This window comes from Pseudoliparis swirei, chromosome 4, assembly GCF_029220125.1.
Source record: "Pseudoliparis swirei isolate HS2019 ecotype Mariana Trench chromosome 4, NWPU_hadal_v1, whole genome shotgun sequence".
NCBI lineage: Eukaryota > Metazoa > Chordata > Actinopteri > Perciformes > Liparidae > Pseudoliparis > Pseudoliparis swirei.
In genome coordinates, this window is record NC_079391.1 from 4938977 (window position 1) to 4959455 (window position 20479).

The window sequence follows — 20479 nt, forward strand, 5'->3', positions numbered from 1 at the left end:
GTTCAACTTTACGGAGGAGTTCGTGGATCTACATGAATAGACACATTTCTCACCAATACTGAAGCCCGGGGGTCTTCGTGAATGAGGATGTCTTCAGCCGACACTCTGCTCCTGTCCTTCTTCTTCAGAGCTACACAAACACAACAATGAACAATCACCGTGAAGGAATGATCAGACTGATGGATTTTGGGCAGCAGAAAACTATATAAATGATCATTTATTTGTTGTGATCTTACTGGAGTCCGGATGGAGGAAAGCCGGGTGCCGATCAAATTCTGTGAAGCCGGCGTAGGAGTTTACTGCTCTGATATGACCTTGTCCTTCAGGCTGCGCCTGTGGAAGATAAGTGGTATACAGTCCATGCACCAAATAACCATACAGTGACTCATATGTTTATACACACACACACACACACACACACCTGCAATCTGGTCTGTGGGACCGGGCTGTGCTGTCTGCTGGAGGTTTCTTTGGGTGTCGAGTGCTGGAGGTCCAAACTGTCTTTGTGCCCTAAAACCAGAAAATATCGTCAGTGGACATTAGGTCATATTATGGAATAAAATACTTTTTATTTTCCCTTGTAATTTGGTTCATGTAACAATATCCCACACATAGAATTATGTAAAATAAATCTTTATACAGATATATCTGTATATACCAGCATTGTTAAATCAAAGGTATTCAGAACAAGACAAACAACCATGTGGTGACATGCTCATCACAACAAAATGTAAAAAACCAAACAAATAAAATCAGTTAAAAACCTTTGATTCTTATGACAAACGTCCCCGCCACATGCCACAAATCATCCATGAATCACAAGAGAGCTCAGAAAACCACAACCAGTCAACCAAATCCTTCAAAACACGGGAAGAACCACCCAGGAACAGACAGTCAACAGACAGTCAACAGACAGTCAACAGATGGCGCAGAGAGAGGAGAAGAAGGAAAGCCACCAGCTGGGATCTTGAACTGGAGACGGAGACCCGAGCACCCGGCGCACCGTCCTCAACCGACGCTCGGCCCGGAACTCAAACCTCTCGTTTCGTTCGCTTCTCTCGCCGCGTTCCTCCAGTCGAGCGGCATTTCTGACCCACTTTGATCCTCGCAGCTTCGTCGGCGGGGTCTCCCGAGCGCCTCGGCAGGGGCGCGCGCGGCGCATCCCGGCGGGCCGCCGCTTCCGTGGGCGTCGCCGCTCGCCGCCGACTCGGCCCCGGGAGCGACCGGCCGGCCGTCGTCGTCGCAGAACGCCTCGTTCACGTACCCGCGCCCCCCCTCCCTCTGCCTCCCCCCGCCTCCCGACCCCGCCGTGCTCTCGGGCTTCGCGGGCGAGCGGGCGAGCCGAGCAGAGCCCGAAGTCTTAGCGGCGACGACGACGGCAGGAGACATACACGCGCCGTTCTCAACCTCCTCGCTCACCGCCTCGGTCTCGTACTTACCCACAAACGCCCCGAACTCTACAGCGGTGCAGTCGGGCTGGAAGTGCTGCTGGTAAAGCCGAGCGAGGGCGAGTTCTGGGTGGCTGGAGCCACTGGGCTGGGAGGGCGTGCTGCCGATGTGGAAGCGAGCCGCGGGGGAGGGCACGTTGGGCAGGCTGGACGGCGAGTCGAAAGGAGCCGGCTCTTGCGGACGGTTCAGCTTGCTCTGGGTGAGCGACCGGCCTCGGAGACGCAGCTCCGGCGGGGTCACGGCCGCCGCCGCCGCGCTTTGGACGAAGGCGCCGGAGCCGACGCTGCCCGAGGATCCGGCCTCCGCGGCGAGGTGCCCGAGCCCAAATAAGCCACGCCTCTCCGGACTCAACGCCGGGTTGAGGTTGGGGTCCAGGCCCAGCCCCGCCGCTCCATGGCCGGTTGCCCTCCGGCTGCTCTCCGCCCCGGCCCCTCCCCCGACGCCGAAAAGAGAATCGGCGATGTTGGCGCCCGCCTGGGGGAACGAGGAGCCGAAGTAGGCGCCCACGCTGCGTTTTCCGACGGCGGACGATTTGGAGTGGGGGCCCGTGTCCGTCGCCGCGTGGGCGACGCTGGGCACCAGGTTCTTGGAGAGGCTGAGCTCCCGCGTGATCTGATTGTGGACCTTGCTGGCCTCCGACGCCTTCTGAGCGGTGAGCGTCTTCAGGGTGTCCACGGTGAGCGCCGAGAGGTCTTGCAGGTGGCCGATCTGGGAATCCAGTGTGTGCAGAGAGCGTTTTATGAAGTTGACCTTGTTGCCGACCTCCTTCAGCTGCAAGCACATGGTCTCAACCCTGGAGATGACACAACAGAAGGCTCAGTGACCCACAGCGAAGGGTTCATACGCATGGTGACCAATAGATTTTCAGGACTTTAAATCAAATTTCCATGACCAAACATTCAGTGAAATCTCAGTGTATACATGAGTATATACCTTAAATGAGACAGTAGTTTGATTAAAAGAATACATCTTTATACCAATGTTTATTCTTGTAATCAAACTGTGTAAATTAACATATGAATATAACACATTTCCAAGAGTTTCCCAAAACTTTTGGGATTATATTTTTTTCCCCCAAGGACTTTTCCAGGCCTGGAAATAACAATTTTTAAAATGTCATGACTTTTCCATGTGTTCCGTGACCGTACGAACCCCGAGCGTGTCTGTTAAATGAAAAGGATCACGCGCTCATTTTGAGATGGTCAGAAATGTTCTCATTTCAATTTATTTTAAAGGAAATATTTTCATTTCAGAATTACTGTCAATTCAGCAGGTTGTTACTCATTGGACTGGAGTTTTGACCTGTAGCAGCACTATGGAGAACTTTGTTCCAAGCGATGCACGTGCATGTATTTTTGTTTTGAGGATTTCCGGCTTTAAACCAGAGATTTTTTGCTTATTTACAAAAAAGAACCTCCACATTGCAGCTTTAACCCTCCTGTTACCTTAGGGTCAATTTGACCCCATTCAATGTTTAACCCTCCTGTTACCTTTATATTTACTGACATGTTTTACTCTCGGGGTCAATTTGACCCCAGCAATTAAAACCTCCAGAAAATTACTAGAATTAATATTGTTTTCCAAGTTTAAGTGTGAGGTCTTTTATGTTTGTTTGTTGACTACCTAAATATCCCTTTAAATATATAAAAAAGTTGATATTTCTTATATGTTTGACACAGTGAAAAACACCGACATTAAACGGGGTCAAATTGACCCTAAAGGTAACAGGAGGGTTAAAAAAAAAGCCAGAAACAGCCCCCCCCCCCCACACACACACCTTTCCGACGTCAGACGTATGCGCTCGTCACTCCCGGAGTGAAACCGATCGTCCTTTTCGTGAAAGTACGTCTCGACACATTGCTCCTCAAAGTCATGGAGCTTCTTTTGGTCTTCCTCTGTGAGAAACAGCTCTGGAGGAAAGAAGAAAGGCCGACATGATTCAACGCCCGGTTAAGCAGCAAACACGTCGTCCAAAGAAAGCATTTTAATCCCAGTTGTTTGTTCTCGACGGTCAATATGAAGGACGGAGGCGTGGTCGTACTTGGTCCGTAGGTGTGCTCCTTCTTCCTCTTCCTGCACGTACAGAAGAGGGAGTAGATGTGGCAGAGGAGGATGAACGGGGGCGGGAGCACAGGCTTCTCGTGGTAGGTCATGATGAAGTGGTAGCGCTGGTACTTCCACACCAGATTAGAAATGGACTTCACTTGGAGATACACATTGCTGGAAAACAAAGAGAGAGCGAGTAGAGAAATTACACTAAAAAGTTAACAAAAAAGTTAACGGGCACCCACATTTTTGGGGATTTATCATCTTGTGCACCTACTTGAAGAAGGCGATGAGGAGGTTGACCATCAGTATATACTGTACGAAGAGGTAGACGGCTTGGAGGAGAGGAGTCAGCCACACTCCGGCTGCACACAGGGTCCTCACTGATGTCTCTGTGTTATTGGCACACACTGTAAAGAGGGGGAGGCTTTTAGCGCACACACACCCGCAAGCGTGCACGCACATACCAACGCCCCCCAAAATGTGCTAAATATATCCCCTCCGGGTCTTGTTCATCACTATCAGACTTTATGGAGGTTCAGATGCAACCATCACACGCATGAATACATACCAAAACAAAATAGGATGATACACACTTGAAATTGACTTATTTGAAATATTATTTCTTTAATCATTAAATTGTTTAGATACATAATTAATGTATTTATTGTGATGTGGAAATGCCGATACATCAGCTGAAACATTGCATATCCTAGAAAGGAAGACGCATTACGAGAGTTAAGCTGCACAAAAAGGCAACTAGAGGAATATTTTTAATGTTATAAAATAACAAAAAACTTTTAGCATTCAATTTGTTTTTTTCTTTCGTCTCATCAGCATATTTTTACAAAAATAATTTAGACTTTGTGATTTACATCAGAGCAACAGTGATGCACCATGTGATCAATTTTCAACAGTGTGTGTGTGAAACCTCAGCGAGTCCAACTCGGGTCATGGAGCGCGGCGCCAGGTGTGTTTTGTTCCACCGAAGCGTCGCATGCGCCCGACTCGAGTCGAGGCCGTTGACGCTGCTGTGAAACAAAAAAAATGGCCCCGCCCTCCCCCAAAAAGATACCTACGTTGGCCGCTTCTACGTGTGAAAGACGTGAGACGGGAGGCGATGATTGGAGGCGTCGTGGGTTTTTGATTTTCACAGTGCTCGTTTTTGTGAGTGCCAATTTGCAATCATGCCGTGGTGAGAAGCTTTATTTAATAAAACTGTTCTTCTTACCATCGTAATCTCCCCTACCATCCTTATCGTCCTTACCATCGATTTCATAGGCGTACACTTCCCCGTACATCATCCAGTACGGCTGGAAGACCACGTCTTTGGCCAGCGTCCAGCTGGGCTCCTCGTGTGGGTACAGGATGGCTTTCCTGGGCACGCCGTAGCTCAGCAGGACTATCGCCATTATTACCACTATGTAGAACATGTTGGCCACCTGGAAGAGACGTCACAGCGAATGAAACAGGACCGAGGGCATATATATATAAATAAATATATATATAAACATACAGGACTGTCTCAGAAAATTAGAATATTGTGATAAAGTTCTTTATTTTCTGTAATGCAATTAAAAAAACAAAAATGTCATGCATTCTGGATTCATTACAAATCAACTGAAATATTGCAAGCCTTTTATTCTTTTAATATTGCTGATTATGGCTTACAGCTTAAGAACACTCTAAAATCCTATCTCATAAAATTTTAATATTTCCTCAGACCAAGTAAAAAAAAAGATTTATAACAGCAAAACAAAATCAAACATTTGAAAATGTGTTTCCAGGTGTTTCGAGTTAATTAGACGATTCAAGTGATTTGTTTAATACCCTACTAGTATACTTTTTCATGATATTCTAATATTTAGAAATAGGATATTTGAGTTTTCTTAAGCTGTAAGCCATAATCAGCAATATTAAAAGAATAAAAGGCTTGCAATATTTCAGTTGATTTGTAATGAATCCAGAATGCATGACATTTTTGTTTTTTTAATTGCATTACAGAAAATAAAGAACTTTATCACAATATTCTAATTTTCTGAGACAGTCCTGTATATATAAATAAATACATATATAGAAATATTAATAATAATATATATATATAAGTATATAGATATAAAATATATAAATATATTTAGATATCTAAATATATTTAGATATCTAAATATATATTTATTTATATAAATATTTATTTAAATAAATAAATATATATTTAGATATCTAAATATATATTTATTTATATAAATATTTATTTAAATAAATAAATATATATATAAATACAAATGCTGTTTAAATATGAATGTGCGAACCGATTAAAACGTCAATATTAATAAAAGCACAAAAAATGTGCAACTTTCTCACATGTTCAGACTAAAGTATACCTTAAAAGCTACTAAACAATTGTGTATCATTTACAAAAGGTGCCTGTTATACCGTCATGGCCTTAGGTACCCATTACTTTCATGATAAAAATGGTTATTAGCGTATGTGAAGTGTTCTTGGCTTATTACAATTACAGTAACAAATGCATTAAAAAAATCTCTGAGACCAGGGAAAATAATAACATTAAATAAATTTAACAGGTGTACAAAAACATTCTCCTCTTCTACATTATGTCTCACTAACTCACCATTTTGGCGATCATCATGACGTACGGTCCGGCCTGCTGGTTGACGGCCAGTATGTCCAGGAGTCGCACGTACCAGAAGATGATGTTGAGACAATACACCGTCCTCCCGGGGACGAAGGCTTCACCGCCAGCCAATCGCAAGCCGAAGCCGATGAAGAAGGTGACAATGGCCAGAAAGTCCGACACGTTGAAATAGTCGCTGAACCACACTTTTATCTTCTGGCTTATTTTGCCCGCTTCAGACATAAACATCTGGAAGAGGAGACGGGAGGAGAGAGGAGGAACTACATGTGAAACAATAATGAGATGGATAGATAAGATTTATACACATAGATATACATAGATAAAGATATATACACATATACACACACATATATATATATACATATATCACAAACACATACATACACACAGATATAAATACACACACACTTTATTACTTGTAATCCTTTGTTTAAAAAAAAAAAAGAACTCACATTTTGAATCTTCATTTACGCTTAATAATTAACAATAATAATAATAACTTTATTCATATAGCACCTTTAAAAACAGGGTTTACAATAACATTGTGTCGCACATACCTCTCGAATCTTCTCAATGGCGGAGGTGAATATGTAGAGGATGACCACCCACTCTTGAGGAGAAGGAATTTCGGGCATTTTCACCAGGACGACATACGAGTAGAACATCAAGAAGCCCAGGTAGAAGAGCTGTGAGATAAACAACAACAGTCATAAACAACTCCAAAAACATGGATTAATTCTCCCACGAATGGGAATGCAGTAATTATTATTCATTTTGTAAAAACTTTTTATGTCATAAATAATACGATGTATCGAAGATGTTGGGCGAAGATGATAACCGGCCTATGGGTCGGTCGGGGCCCCTCTGAAGGGGCTGAGGCCCTCTGAGCTCCAGCGGTTCGCTGTGGCCAACAGAGTTCTGCTCTCAGGAGGGAGGAGTGAGCAGTTCAGGGGATTATATAAGAAACAGAGATTGGAATGTTCTAAATTTTTTGTCGTTGCACTGAATAAAAGCCACTGGGAGTATTTGGTGTTCACTTCTCTCATCGACCCGGCGTTGGACATTACAACTTCTGAGGTGAGATATCACGTCACGTTTTGAATGGATCGCCAGGTCAGACATTTAAGCCCTTTACATTTCCTTCAGTGCCATTATTTAGGTCAAATTCCAAATTGTCCCTTAAAATTGTCACTTAAACAGCCTCAGCTGTACTTTGAATAAGCAAACGTTGTTATGTTAAAACACAAAATTAATTTAAATTGTTAAAAAAAAAAATTGTTGATAAATCAACTCATCACATAACTATTTACATAAATGGCGTCTATAAATAGAACTTACATAACATGCTATTTTACATAAATAAATTAGGTGAAAGTACTTTTATTTATTAGTTCTCCAACATTTTACGTGGCTCAGGTGGCGTATCAGAAGCACTTTGCACACCTCACTCTCGTGCTTTCTTCTATTTCTGTACAGAAGTATAAGCCACGCGATCGTCTCCCAATGCAAACGTATTCATGCATTTGTACAACCAGACTGTGGGAAAGTGTGTTCATCGAGGCAGATAAAGTTACACACACACGTGCAGTTTCTCGGTACAACTTGTGTGTACTGCTGGAAAAACAGCCATTAACGCCGCCGCCCGACCGGTGAGCTATTGTCGTGCGCTGCGTCGGTGTGTTGGAATGGGAATGGAAGCAGGTGCAGAAGATGTAGATAAGCGTTGGCGCAGGCTACGTGACGTAGGAGAGCAGTTTCTGTGACGCTATCAGCACCTCGCGATCTCGAACAGCCTGAAAAACAACCCTCTAGGAACATCTCCGAGGCCCCTGAGAACCAGCCTCGGGCTGGTAAATAAACATAAATGAACGGGCGCGAAAAAAAGAGGAGTGATACTCCTGTGGAGGAGTGTGTGTGTGTGAATACGACAGTAGTTAAGATTGTATTGAATTAAAATGCGTAAAAAATAAATAAAACTGTCAAAACTCTATTTTTGGACAAGGCTGTTGCCCGTAAATGTTGTTCTGAAAATAAAGTGTAAATTCATGCCATGTCCTCCTCACTGGAGTGACCACTTCAAAAACAGGGTGTCATGGACAACGTAGTGGCTTTAAAAAAAATAAAACAAGATGTATGTTGTGAACTGTATGAGGGTGATGTGTGAATATTTGTTTCGACCATTCAATGCCAACTTGTAGGAGGACTGCATTTGCATTTTTAGCCTCTCGACACTCCGTCTGGTAGGAGAAGGACAAGGTCCAGCCTCGGCCTATTTGCAGGCATGAAAACGGGTCAGGGGTGAAAAAGGTGAGGAGGATAGGCACGCGGGGGGGGGGGGTGACTTCCACGAACATCGATGTTGGCCGTTGTATGATAATCTATAGGTCCTCCATTCTGACACCAAGTCAGTGATCGGGCCCTATAATACTATAATAATAGTAATATTGTGTATAATATGGTCATTCATGAACCAACTTCCTTTTTTGTTGTTGGCGTGAACAAGTCTTCAAGTCTTGTGCTCTGCTGAGCCTTGAGTCTGTTCCTCGAGTCTGTTCTGCCTCTACCTGGTTGTCACGATCTTCTATACCAGGGGTCCCCAAACACCGGTCCGCGGCTTGGTTGGAACCGGGCCGCGGAAAAAAAGTGAATAAATAAAGTTTTAAATTTTTTTTTTTTTAATCAGTCGGAAAAATATTTTATTTTGAAAAAGGACCGGATCCACCCATGTGTACGTCTGAGCCGCGTTCAGGAGTCTTAAAGTTCGGGTTTATCGCTGCAGGCGAGTCTCACGCGCCAAACGCTCTGCTGGCGGCACAGTGACAAAGAATCTCCAAACAGATTCAACCTGCTCAATGAATTCTGTCACTTCAGGGAAATGACAACTGTTTTCAAGTTGGCCGATAAAGTCGCTGCTGCAGGGCGAGTGAACAGCGGAACATTCTACATGTTTCAGACGTTGACCGGGTGGAAGAGGCTTTTAAAAGAGTTTGAGCGGTACTCCAACCACAAAAGACCCGACTGCAAAAGAATAGACCTGCAACCCATTTGTAAACAAACCCACCCGGTGAATCGAGCCCGTCCGAGCTAGAAAAAAATGTGCTGGAGATGCAAATGACGGTGGCCTTAAGGGACATTTCACACAACAACTCTGCCGGTGTTCTAATGACAGCGACCAGAACTCGGTTCGGAGCAGCGGACCAAACACACGTCTGTGTCGCCGTCTCCATCAGCGGCTCGTTGCAGGTAAACAAGCACGGCTCACACTAATTCGGCGTAATGATGAGTTGTAGTTTTGGCACTTTATGCCCTTCGTATAATTGTATGACGTCATATGTATTACGTCATTTATATTGCCGGTCCGTGGAAATTATTTCTGACACGGAACCGGTCCGTGACTCAAAAAAGGTTGGGGACCACTGTTCTATACCATACCTGCCATAAATATCATGATACTGATACAATACCATAAAAACAGTATACCATAAATACGATACTGGTATATTTATCTATAATAGTAATAAATAAAATATCTGTATGGTTCACTTTTTACCAACTTTTTCAACACTTAACAAATGGCAGTAATATAGTATTAATACAGCCAGATATGAATGAAACTACATGGAGCCATCATAGCATTGATTATACACTATGAGGCCGTTCTGTATCTGGCAAGAGGATACAGAGTTCATCAGGATGAGCAGCTGTAGAGTTACAGAACTTTACAGACTGAACTTAAACATTTCACTTCTGGCATCTTTTTTTATTTTTAAAGCCGAAAATTCCGCCACTTAAGGCCCCTCGCTGTGAGCGCTGCGCTGCGCGTGCAGACAGCTCGACACGGAGCAGCGCGTGCGCTCTGATCCCGCGCTCTTTTAATGAAGTATCGATACTAAAAATATGCTAAATCACATCGCTCTTAACGTACGGGTACTTTGTTAGTATCGCTCCACCGTGCAGCGTGACAGCAGCAGATGTAGCGCGCTAACATTCAAGCTAACCTGAACCACCAAACGCTGAAGACATCTTGACGCTGATTGGCCAAGACGCGACACGTCCCATCAAAGATGTTTTATTGCGAAGAGCACCACTCCACATTTTCTCCGTGTCCCACTCCAATCTCATAAACGCCGGCCGGCCAATTGACCCCCCCCCTACCCCAAAACAAAAACTCTTCGGATCTACACGATTCACGTAAGTCACCTATTTTGGTTTCAAAACGGCGAATTTCGCTGAAAGGTGAGGGATTCTCATGCCTGTATTTGTGGTCTGCAGGGCTCCGTCAAACCGTGCTGGCGGAGGGAACCATAAACATGCGGCAAAAAAACATCTCTAACAACCCCTTTGGACTAAACGGTTCCAGATCCAAAAAAAGGAGCAAATAAAGGAACCAAAGCTATGCACTAAAATCTATTTAGCTTCCATTGCCACATCTTAACCATGAAGACCAGGCAAGTCATCTCCTTTTCAAACGCAATAAAATGTAAACAATGCGTGTTGAGCGACTGCTCCTGGGTAGCAGCACACACACACACACACACACACACACACACTATTTAAATTAATTATTTTATTTGTTTATATTTCATTATTTTTTTAATGCAATGTATTCATTATTATCCTTATTTCTCTCTTTTCTCTTCTTGGAATGAGCACAATTTGATATTTTTTTGTGCGTTGTACCCTGTACCTGAATATCATGTGTACCAACACATACAACTGGATAATTGACAAAGAAAGTGATTTGATAAAAATAAATATTGTTATCTTTGTTGAAAACTAAATTAAAAAACAACAGCAGCCGTTTAGATGGACGCGTGTGACCTCCTCACCGTGTTGCACCAGAACTTGACGATGGGCGCGTGGTAGAAGGCGTATATCTTCCTGGTCAAGGGAAGCTTTCTGGAGCGAATTTGTGTGTCCATGTCATTCTTGGTCGTCTCCGCTTGGTCGTGGGATCTGGCCTCCTTGAACACATCCTGCAGGGTGGTTTAAAAAAAAAAGGAAAAAAAAGGAGGCCTAAATTAGACAACAAGCAGGCCACAATGTGGAGAGAAAAGGAGAGAAAGGAGGGAGAGAATGCAGCGTAAAGAGAAGTATGCGAGGGAAAGAAAGTAAGTGAGTAAAAAGTATTTATCTTTATCGGTGTTCATTTTTTAAATGTAAATATCCATCATGCTACTTTGGTCATTAAACCACAGAAAACGACACTGTTGGAACTATTTATTTGACGTTAGTATTTAGTTATTTTATTGACAAATAGTAAGTATAGTAAGTATTGTTTAATCATTCAGGTTGTTTGCTTATTTGCGTTAGATGTATTATAATAGCTTATTCTTAAGATAGTTTTAGTTTAATTCATTGTTGTTATTATTTAGATATATTTATTCTTTTGTTTGTTCATTTGTTCACTAATTGCGTAACACTGTGGGAACCTGTGGTTATATGTAGGAGTAGGCAGGTACAGGACCAGCATGCACCTGGGTAAGTCTGTGGAGAGGCAGCGTGAGGAGCTCCTTTGTTCTTTTGCTTGTTTGCATGTTTTGTTTAAGTTAAATAAATTATCGGAAAAACAGAATCCTGAATGTACAAAGCTTTCTTTTGTCTGCGTGAACCACAAACTCCATGAGGCGTCAGTGGCAATTTGATTTATTGGACAAATGGCCACTACACACACACCTTTCATCTTTAACACGCTGATGAATTTGGATGCGACATGTTCCGCATGAGTGCTTCGGCGTGAGGGAGATACCATGTTTTTAAAAACAGAGGGGACCGATTGATCCGAACCATTTGGATTTCCTCGGTGATGTTCTGGATGTTGTGCTCGCTGTCCTCCATGGTCATCTGGTGGTCGTCCTGACTCTGAGGGATGTGAGCCATCTCGGCCTTGGACTTGTACTCCAGCAGCAGGATGGCCGGCGGCACCAGGATGCTCAGAATCACCTGGAGACAGACACACTGATATGGGTGGATGCTTCAATGTTTGCGACGGACGTCTTTTGAATTTCTCGCACTCGTGAATCCCTGAAAGATACAACCTGAAACGGTTTATTATGGGTCACCTAAAATGAAGAAATGAGAGTATGCAAACCCAAATTCTGTAAAATGTACTTACTTATAAAAGCAACGAGTTTTAGGGAAGATATTTAAGAACAAGATCAACGCTTTTTACAGTTATCTTATCAACTCTGTTGTTACTCGCTGTTTCTGTTCCTCAGCGTGAATCACGGTGTCATCCTAACACCGCAACGATGTTCTTGAAATTAGGGATTAAATTTGAAAGCAAACGTTTGTTCAAGCCCTAAGAACACAAACTTTACTTATACAAATATTAAACAACTACATCACGGTTTAATATTTGTATGAAGCTGCACTAATAATTTCCATCGTCATATACATTTATACACATCACACACACATCTATATATACACGTATATATATATATATACATGCATACATTCTCACACACACACGTATATATATATATATACAAACATATATACATATACACCCACATATAAATATATATATATAAACAAACACACATATATACGTGTATATATATAAATAGCTATACACACACATATAAATAAATATATATATATTAAATATATATACACACATATATATATATATAAAAGTATAGTTCTTCACATACACATATATAGACATACATACATATTTGTTTGTAACCAAAAATGAAAGTCTAAATGGAACATGAACCTTGTACCAGGAGTTCTTGCGCATGTTGAGCCGCCCCATCCACATGTCCGACAGCAGGAACTGGGTACAGGTGTGCGCCACGAAGGGCCGCAGGTGGGAGGAGACGGCCAGCTTCAGGCAGGTGGAGTTGCTCCAGTTCTTCAGCTCGTAGGTGAGCAGCTTCATGGCCATGGTCTCGGCCTGCTTGAAGGACTCCTCCAGCAGGTCCACCGCCAGCGTCCCAAACTCACTGAAACACAGCCACATGTTGACCAATGGGTGTCCAGGACAATTAACCAAATTTCCATGACCAACATTTTTTTTTTATCTCGTTGCATACATGAAAAAGTGAGTAATTGTAGTATTTAAACTGACAATGAGAATTCCAAAGCATACAGTATAACCTGAATGAGAGACAATAGTTTTGTGTTGAAAAATAAACATTTATGTCTTTTCAGTAAAGGTTCGTTCACTTGCAGCGCGGAAAAATTGCAAGTATGAAAGAGCGTATATGCCCGCTTAATATTTTGAGCGTCTTTCTTTTAAAAGCATATTCATTCATTAAAACTCAACGTAAATGCACATGTGAATATAACAAATTTCCAGGACTTTTCCAAAATATTGGAGATCCCCCCCCCCCCCGGTCTTTTCCAGGCCTGGAAATAACCATTTAAAAAAAACATGACTTCCAGGTTTTCCATGACCGTACGGACCCTGCAGTCAGCACAGTTTGATTAGTCCTCACAGACTTTTTTTTTTACGAAAGACTCCACCTGACGTGAACCAGACCCCCAGAAACACGTACTTGGAGTACTCCTTGAGCTCCTCCGAGGTGTCGTCCACCACGTCGCTCTTCTTGGCCTCGTAGGCCATGGAGCGGCAGAGCTTGCAGGCCACCAGCGCCTTGGCCATGTTCTCCTCGCCGTGCTGCCAGAAGAAGAGCGACATCTTCTGCCTCTTCAGCAGCACGGCCCACACCAGCAGCTCGTTGAACGGGTAGGGGAACCGCCGCGTCTCCGGGTCGTCGATGTCCACGATCTCCTCTTTGCTCCTCTTTTTGTTCTGCTCGATGGAGGATTCCAGCTGAGAGGAGACGGGGGGGAGCAGACCGACCGTTAACATATCTTTATCAACACTTTAGGGCCGTCTTGTTCTCCTGGATTGAAACATTTACCGTGGGCTTGTACGGCTGTGCAGTTTTGATGAAGTGGTTGTGCCTCGTCTTCTCTTTTTTGTCAGCCTGCATGCTAAAAGCCTCGTGACTTTTCCTCAGACCGGGACCCGCAGTGTGGCGCCCCGACCTCTGTACAGAACATGAAAACACCGTCAGTGGATTTCACTCTGCTAACTTTTACGATATAGTTCAAACTCAGGGCTCATACTCATGTTGACCAATGGATTTCCAGGACCTTTCAATGACTTTAAAATCAAATTTCTATGACCAAACAATTTGTGAAATCTCAGGCGTAGACATGAAAAAGAGAGAAAATGTCATATTTAAACTAACAATGACAATTCTAAAGAATACACCTTGTAAAGTAACAAATGAATATCAAAACAATTCCACGACTTTTCCAAAACTTCCAGGCCTGGAAAAAAACATTTAAAAACTAAAAAGATTTTTTTCAGGTTTTCCATGACCGTAAGAACCCTGTTAATGCATTACATAACAGTTTCAGGCCTCACATCAGTAATACAACCTCAGTGTATACATTAAATGACACAGATGAATGAGACAATAGTTTGATTAAAAATAATAGATATTGATATAAATGTTTATTCTTTTAGAAAATGAATATATGAATATGACTTTTCCAAAACTCCATGACTTTCCAGGTTTTCCATGACCGTACGAACCCTGATAATGCGTTACATAACAGTTTCAGGCCTCACATCAGGAATACAATGCATGAAATGTTACTACATCCACACGTCATGCCAGGTTTTCACTCAGGTGCATCATACCACTTTAAAAAGGTAAAACCACAGGCCAGTTTTAAATATGCATTAAAAAAAAAAGGCACTTGATGAGTTGCACTAGTTAAAACTCACCCTATTGTTGCCGTGGAGATTGTTGTAAATGATCCGGAAGCGTTTCCTGGTGTAGTTGCACCTGTAAGTCCCGCCCATCAGGAACTCAATCACCAGACCCACGTCAATCAAAGTGATCTTGTAGTTCGGAGACAGGTGGCTCTGCAGGGAGGCACAGCGGGGGGGAATGAGGAGACCGGCTCAACATCAACTCATAAAACTACACTTTGCACACGGACTATTTATTTATTTAAACCTTTATTTAACCAGGTGAATCCCATTGAGATTAAAAATCTCTTTTTCACGAGTCGCCTGGACAAGACAGGCAACGACATCAGAAACACACAGTTACAAATAAAAACAAAACACAGAACAAGACGAGTTAAAAGAAACTAAAAGCTAAGAGACGGTGACATAACAGAGTTCATTTAACAAACATTGACATGTTTGGGAACCTCCATTTATGTAAAAGCAGTAAGAGGTATCATATGTACCTGTTTGACATCTCTAACCAGGTGGAGGAGAGTCGGGTTGTTGGGAAGTTGTTTCTAAAAAAAGATAAAAAACAAACATGAATGTATACGTTGTCGACACGCAGACCTCTCCGTTACACGGCCATGACGTTACCGTGTTGTAGAGCTCCTCCAGCCGACTGATGGTCAGGAACCGGTGCATGCTCACGCCGTTCTCTATGAGCAACTTGACAAAATCCACCCTGTCCATCAAGAGTGCGTCCAGCATCGCCTGCTCCAGAGAGCTCACCTTCAGCGAGAGGAGAAGAGGTCGAACAATATGTCCATAACAGAAACAACAAAATTCAATATCATCCATCTGATTGTTCACGCACAAAAAGGTACGATTCCCCCAAAGTTTCAAAATAAACACAAGCACTGAGGGCGGCTTATGAAGACATTTGTAGTAGGGCTCATGTTACAGTCAAGACAAGAGTGCATGGCAGCCTGCCCGAGACCAGACCCCCCCCCCCCCCCAGACCAGAGCCCCGGATCTTCAGACTGCAGGTTGTGGTAAGCAGAGGCTCCTGAGGTCATTTTGGGCAAAAACACAAACATATACGTACACTACCGTTTTAAAGTTTGGGGTCACCCAGACAATTTTGTGTCTTCCATGAAAACTCATTTTTATTCATCAAATGAATTGAAAAATGAATAGAAAATATAGTCAAGACATTGACATGATTATAAATTATGATTTCTATTTGAAATATTAATTCTGTTCTTCAAACTTGTCACTCAAAAGGAAGGCCAGTTTTATAGCTTCTCTCACCAGCGCAACTGTTTTCAGCTGCGCTCACATAAAAGGGGTTTCTACCCCTCCGTTAGTCTTCTAAGGCGATAACACCATTAGAACACTGGAGATGGGCCTCTACACACCTCTGTAGAGATTTCATTAAACACCAGAGAATAGTCATTTACCACATTAACTATGTATAGAGGGTATATATGATTAATTTAATGTTATCTTCATTGAAAAAAAACCAGTTCTTTTCTTAGAAAAATACGGACATTTCTAAGCGACCCCAAACTTTTGACCGGTAGTGTACATTAGACAAATAAACACGCGTACGTACCAGGAGCTGCTGTCCGTACACAAACACGTGGTTCTTGGCGATGTCCACCCGGTCCCAGGCCAGAGTCAGCACCAGCTGATCGAAGGCGGAGGCGTTTGTGCCTGAAATGAGGAGGTACAGTTGTAAACGTCACAGACAAAGATATTAATTCCCAGGACACTAAAAGCCTCATCAACTGTGTATTTCCTGTTCGCCAGCGAGCAGGATTAGAGGGGGTTAGTCGAGCAGGGCCAGTAATACAATCAACTACACACTAATGCAGCAGATTAGACTACAAAGTAAATCCTGATTCACTTCCACAGCAATCTGCTTTCTTGTCCTGGAGGAACCAAATGATCAGTATCACTGTACACAGAGGTGATTGTGTGGGTGTCACATCTGAAACTATTGAACTCCAGATAACCTGAGATCTCAGGTCGTCCGTATTTAAAAAGAAGAAGATGTATTCATCTTTTTTAAAACAACAGCGAAGGCATTTCCTTTGACGGCTTAATTAATTGAATCCCAGTTAAAAGAGAGTTAACGGTCTTAAAGCAGCACTCTGTATTCTTTGACAGGCCTGAGAGCTTTTGTTACTCGCGGGTCCTTTTGAGGACGGGCTACTGGTTCACCAGGAGGGCTGCTGCGCCCTAGGGAGACAAATATTTGCCTCGAGAGGGCATGTCCAGTCAGCGTGTTTGTCAGAACCAGTTTCAGCTCTCAAAGTCTTCGCTTTTGTCTAAATAAACTTGAATTACAAGAATTTCTGCGCCCAGCCAGACTTGTACGAATAATGCCTTTGTTCACATGGCGGCTTGTCAGAGTTAAGTGGGTGTTTCTCTTCTAAATCGCATTAAAACCGAGTGCAGAGAAGAAGAGTAATAAGACCGAGGCATGCAGCTCGGGCCCTGTGAACGTGAGCAACGTGATCTCCTCAGGAACACAAAGAGAAGGGCTCACGGGGGGGGGGACGCGACGCTGTTCTCAAAGCAGATCTTCATCACAATGAAAACATTACAAAGTCTTGAAATCTTTAACAAACTCGTATGAATAGACTGAATCAACTTTATGAGACTCAGTTCTCTGCCCCCACATATGGGGTGAAATTGACACATTATGGTTAAACTGTGTAAAACATTACAATAAAAAGAAAATCATCATTACACAGCACAATATATAAATATATTAATAAAATGAGCGCTATATCTATAGAATTTATATATATATATATTAATACAGTATATATATAAAAATATATATATAATTATATAAAAATATATATATAAATATCAATATTTAAATGTATATATATATATAAATGTGAATATAAATATATATAAATGTATATATATAAATGTATATATATATTTATTAATTTTGAGCAGAGGCCTAAAAAAATAAGAGGTTAAAGAAGCTGGTTTGGTACATGATAAAATTAAAATGTGCCCAAATGCCTAGTTTGGAGACCTCGCCTAAATCCTCTTCACTAAATCCTCTCTAACTTGGTTCTGCTCCAGTTTTTCAAAGTCAAACTCTGCAGAGAGGCTGTTCACACCCTGAGCTGTGGTCTGGGTGGGGTTCAGACCGTTGCACTGCATCCTTCCAAGAGGTAATCATCCTGAAAGTGCTTTTTTCTTCTTCTAGGCGAACTTGAAACTTCTATTTCTTTACTGCGTTTCATCTTTATTTACTCTTAACTAGTAACATATATACTAATATTTAACCATCTTAACAAAAGCTCACATGGGCTGCCTTTATTATAACACCAGCATTATTCAAATAGCCTTTGTGGTGGAGTAGATAAGAGGTTAAAGAAGCTGAAGCAAAGCGGTTCAGAGAGAAGTCATCGACTAACCTTGGAGTAGAGCCCTCAGAATGGCGACGTCGATGTCCTGGTGCTCGTCGGAGCCGATCTGAAACACGGTGATCTGTTTTCCAAGAAACGAGATAGCACTTATCAACACGTTCCCACAGGCAATTATCCAGATGTCGAGCGTTTGTGATGTATCACTTTATGAAAACTAACATCATAGTAGTGCCTCAGTCGGCTCATTTCCTTGAGCGCTGCTCTACTTCCTCTCATTTCCTCCAAAAGCCTTTTGGTTTCCAGGAATTGTAATAAATGACTCTTGATCTCTGCACATTAAATCATTAGTTTTAAAATAGTTTTAAATTAGTTTTTAAGATAAGGGAGGTGTATGAACGCGATAAATACCAATTCTTTTCTTTTCATGCACTCCATCACAGTCTGGAAGAGGTGGATGGCGTCACTCTGGCTGAAGTTGAAGGTCTTCTTGATGGTTGCGATGATGTCAATCTCCACTCCATCCGGAAGACTGCTGGAAGACGGCACAGGACAAGACGGGTTACGGTCACACGGCTGGAAGACATTTACATTTTTAACTTTGAGTCCTACACAAAGTGCTTTTGATCACATTATGAGAAAAGGGATGCAAAGGGAAGTAATAAACTGCACCTAGACTCCTGTGTGTATGCAGAGTGAGAGGCCACCCAGTGCTTCTGCTGTAGTCCATAAGAAGTTATGCTCTGTGTGTGTGTGTGTGTCATACCCTCCCTCCTCGGTCTGCTTGTGTACGTAGGCCAAAATGTCGGCGGCGCGGCCGGTGCCCTCGCACACCACCACCGGGACAGGGGGGCTCTCCTGGAGGTAGTCCAGCACAGTCAGGATCACGTTGGGACCCCCCTCAAAGATCAGGGCCACGACGTGGACACCCTGCCCGATTCCTACAGGATGAAGGAGGACGAAGACGGCGCTTAAAGTTCACGTTACATTATTATATTCAGCTCCGCCCGAGTGACGGGTCATGAGGTTCAGATGATAGTAGCCAGCTCGCTGTTATCATCTGGTTTCCACCAGGCAAAGACAAACAGGCCGTAAGCGTTGTGTCTCATCAGGAGGGCATTTAACGGTTTCTTACTATTATACATGTCTGATATTAGGCATCACTGATTCCAAATAACCGCTCAAATTTTGCTTGTTTTCCTGGTATCTGTCAACTTTAAATTAAACCCAATTTGTCCCTATTACCTTATTACATGAATGGTGAAAAAGCTACCCACATTATTATCTAAATCTGTCCTTCTGTACACATTACATCTATTGTTCTGTCCATCCTGGAGAGGGATCCTCCTCTGTTCTCTCCTGAAGGTTTCTTCCCTTTTTTTCCCCCTGAAGGGTTATTTGGGAGTTTTTCCTGGTCCGATGTGAGGTTTTGGGGCAGGGATGTCTATGTGTACAGATTGTAAAGCATTCCGAGACACATTTGTAATTTGTGAAATTGGGCTATACAAATAAACTGAATTGAATTGAATTATTAGATTACTTTTGACCTCCAACTTGATGGATAACCTCCAGAAATTAAACCTCGGAACCAACCCGAACCAAACTGGTATTCCCACCTCAGAGTACACTCCACATATCTGCACTTCATCGTATTTTGTAAGCGTAAAAATTGAATTTAACTTTGTTTTTTTTCTTGTAAGAGGGCAGCGCTCGGATTTGAGGCACTGGCACACATTTTAAATTTCGTACAACACGGTGTGGAGAGAACATTTCTTCTCAGTGTGACCTTTCTTCAAAGTCCCGGACACGTATGAACTTCTTTTATACGACGCGATGGATTTCGAACACTTGAAATGGAACCACGTGTGACATCTTCACTCGACGTCTCGGGCTATTCTTCTGAGATGATGTCGTGACATCTTTTCTAGATCTAAAAAGTGATCTCTTTGCTTCAGTCGAGTCCCGGCGTCTCTTACGTGCGTCTATTCTCTCGAGGTTGATGTGCTTCTCCAGGTCCCGCCGCAGTTGGACCTCGGCGCCGTACTTGCCCACCGTCCCGTCGTCCACCAGCAGGAAATGGGAATGCAGGTTGTTGAGCACGTTCAGTTTGCTGAGCGGGTTCAGCAGCGTCTGGTACGGAGCCACGATCTGCAGCGTGGACGCCAGAGTTCAGTTAAGAGAACGCGAACAACTTCCTTTTATAAAAACATCAATCGAGAGGTTATT

General features: G+C 42.7%; 1 protein-coding gene across 6 annotated transcripts in view; it reads right to left on the reverse strand.

Annotated features, from left to right (window-relative positions):
- trpm7 (transient receptor potential cation channel, subfamily M, member 7) overlaps nt 1–20479 on the reverse strand; it is a 46304-nt gene that overhangs the window by 14122 nt on the left and 11703 nt on the right. For 5 of the 6 annotated variants that reach the window (XR_008831375.1, XR_008831374.1, XM_056412286.1 and 2 more), the window contains exons 7-29: nt 20230–20401; nt 19020–19194; nt 18665–18788; nt 18305–18377; nt 16471–16571; nt 15510–15644; nt 15377–15430; nt 14904–15044; nt 14026–14154; nt 13657–13934; nt 12873–13101; nt 11936–12091; nt 10978–11124; nt 6706–6834; nt 6125–6376; nt 4763–4937; nt 3773–3905; nt 3491–3669; nt 3227–3359; nt 1440–2242; nt 422–510; nt 237–333; nt 54–130 (exon numbers count right to left, since the gene is read on the reverse strand). Coding sequence is in view for 4 of the 6 variants with exons in the window: in XM_056412286.1 (XP_056268261.1) it covers nt 54–130; nt 237–333; nt 422–510; nt 1440–2242; nt 3227–3359; nt 3491–3669; nt 3773–3905; nt 4763–4937; nt 6125–6376; nt 6706–6834; nt 10978–11124; nt 11936–12091; nt 12873–13101; nt 13657–13934; nt 14026–14154; nt 14904–15044; nt 15377–15430; nt 15510–15644; nt 16471–16571; nt 18305–18377; nt 18665–18788; nt 19020–19194; nt 20230–20401 (3981 nt within the window). In the remaining 2 variants the exon portion in view is untranslated. Of the gene's footprint in view, nt 1–53; nt 131–236; nt 334–421; nt 511–1439; nt 2243–3226; nt 3360–3490; nt 3670–3772; nt 3906–4762; nt 4938–6124; nt 6377–6705; nt 6835–10977; nt 11125–11935; nt 12092–12872; nt 13102–13656; nt 13935–14025; nt 14155–14903; nt 15045–15376; nt 15431–15509; nt 15645–16470; nt 16572–18304; nt 18378–18664; nt 18789–19019; nt 19195–20229; nt 20402–20479 lie in introns of those variants that run through there. The other variant, XM_056412289.1, reaches the window with a different exon arrangement.